The 2500-nt window shown below is 46.5% G+C and overlaps 1 protein-coding gene across 1 annotated transcript in view; it reads right to left on the bottom strand.

Moving 5' to 3' along the window:
* Window positions 1–2500, bottom strand: part of ptprq (protein tyrosine phosphatase receptor type Q) — an 89442-nt gene that overhangs the window by 86912 nt on the left and 30 nt on the right. The window contains exons 1-2 of the mRNA XM_042707419.1: window positions 2208–2500; window positions 1080–1340 (exon numbers count right to left, since the gene is read on the bottom strand). The exon at window positions 2208–2500 is cut by the window's right edge and continues 30 nt beyond it. Of these exons, the coding sequence (XP_042563353.1) occupies window positions 1080–1340; window positions 2208–2298 (352 nt within the window). The 5' untranslated portion in view covers window positions 2299–2500. The remainder of the gene's footprint in view (window positions 1–1079; window positions 1341–2207) is intronic.

The raw sequence follows: 2500 nt of genomic DNA, 5'->3' as shown, positions 1-2500 counted from the left end.
ATCAGTTCAAGTTCAGCTGTACCGCAATTTGCGTCATTTTGCGTCATAAAAATTTGAGTAATCACATTTGGACAGCTTTAGTTTTGGTGGAGCGAGCTTGCCAGTTTAATTAGACATGATTCAACTAATCAAGAGCTATGCATCTTGGAATAAAAAAATGTCAGGCTGTCCAAATGCACCAAAATGCTTAATAACTACATAATAGCTACATTTAACAAATTATGATAATACATACTTTTGTTATATCATTTTAGATTCACTTTTAGAAGACTAAGAAAACATTATTTCTAGGCGATTTGGAAGATGACGTGGTGGTGTGTGTGTGTCCATAAACAGCTTCACGCCAGGAGTGAAGCCAGGAGTGAAGCTCGCCTAGAGCGCCAAATGTGCTAGGGCCGCCCCTGTACACACACACACATACACATATACACGCACACACTCGCACACACACACACATACACACATACACACATACACACGCACACACAGACACACATACACACATACACACACTCGCACACACATACAGACATACACACGCACACTCACGCACACTCACACACTCGCACACACACACACACGCACACTCACACACTCGCGCACACACTCGCACACACACACACACACACACACACACACACACACACACACTCACACACACACACACACACACACACACACACACACACACACTGAGGACTGCTGGACCCATACCAAACCTATGCAGAGGCAAGTATGAATACCTGACATACAATCATGATGGAGTTACCACATAACACAAAGTAAAATCATTTATAATTGTCTTGCATCAAAGCAACTAAATAGTGATGTGCTGTTGTGCTGAACTTCACACACTCACACACACACACACACACACACACTCACATGTTTTAACATGGAGGACGTGATACCCAACACACACACACACACACACACACCCACACACACACTCACATGTTTTACATGGAGGACGTGATACCCAACACACACACTCACATGTTTTAACATGGTGGACGTGATACCCAACACACACACACACACACACACACCCACACACACACACCCACACACACACTCACATGTTTTAACATGGTGGACGTGATATCCAACACTGGTCTTCTCTCCACTGGTCACAAACACGATGAGGTCGTACTCTGAGCCTGGGGTCAGGTCACCCACGGCAACCTTGTCGTCGCCCCTGGTGACAGGTATCCAGGAGCTGTTGTGGGCGTGGCTCACACGGACGCCATCATAAAGGCCAGTAGGGGGGAAATGCACATGCAGCACCACGGAGTGTGTGTGTGCTGAGAAGGGCATGGCGAAGAGCACACCCTCTGGCTCTAGTGCACACACACCCACACACACTCACACACACACACACACAATATACAGACACACACACACACACACACACAATATACACACACACACACACACATGATATACACACACGCATAATATATACACACACACACACACTTTATAAGATGTTTTGGAAAATATCTGTTTTTCAGTGGAAGTACTTTTAAGTGTGCAACAGATAAATGGTGAACAGATTTATAGGAATATAGGTGTGTGTTGGTGCATGAGTGTGTGTGTGTGCGTGTGTGTTGGTGCGTGTGTGTGTGTGTGCACGTGTGTGCGTGTGCATGTGTGTTGGTGCATGAGTGTGTGTATATAATCTCCATGTTTAACATGGACATGTGGGTGTGTTGACAGCAGTGAAATGTCTGATGTGTGTGTGTTCTTGTCTAATGTCTGATGTGTGTGTGTTCTTACCTAATATCTGTTTGTGTTGATGCATGTGTGTGTGTGCGTGTGTGTTCTTACCTAATGTCTGTGTGTGTTGATGCATGTGTGTGTGTGTGTGTGTGTGTTCTTGTCTAATGTCTGTGTGTGTTGATGCATGTGTGTGTGTGTGTGTGTGTTCTTGTCTAATGTCTGTGTGTGTTGATGCATGTGTGTGTGTGTGTGTGTATGTGTGTTCTTGTCTAATGTCTGTGTGTGTTGATGCATGTGTGTGTGTGTGTGTTCTCACCTAATGTCTGAGTGTGTTGATGCATGTGTGTGTGTGTGTGTGTTCTTGCCTAATGTCTGTGTGTGTTGATGCATGTGTGTGTGTGTGTGTGTGTGTGTGTGTGTGTGTTCTTGCCTAATGTCTGTGTGTTGATGCATGTGTACGTGTGTGTGTGTGTGTGTTTTCTCACCTAATGTCTGTCGAACACTCTTCTCCTCACTCCTGTTCCCGCCCCTCACTGTAGCCACGCCCACCTCATAGGTCTCCCCCGCTGTGAGCATGCTCAGTGTGGCGCACAGGGAGCTGTTTACCCACAATTCCCTGCTAAGGCTTTGCTGGGAGAGGGGGCGGAGATACAGGAAGTACCCATCATGCACCTGTCCTGGTGCATCCTCCCAGCACACCCTCAGAGTATTCTTCCCCAGCTCCAGAACAGACACCGCCGACGGGGGACTGACTGCTGCTCGCACACACACACACACA

This window comes from Clupea harengus, chromosome 3 (assembly GCF_900700415.2).
Source record: "Clupea harengus chromosome 3, Ch_v2.0.2, whole genome shotgun sequence".
Classification (NCBI taxonomy): domain Eukaryota; kingdom Metazoa; phylum Chordata; class Actinopteri; order Clupeiformes; family Clupeidae; genus Clupea; species Clupea harengus.
The sequence above is the reverse complement of the archived record's forward strand: the minus strand, read 5'-3'. Positions and strand labels throughout refer to the sequence as shown.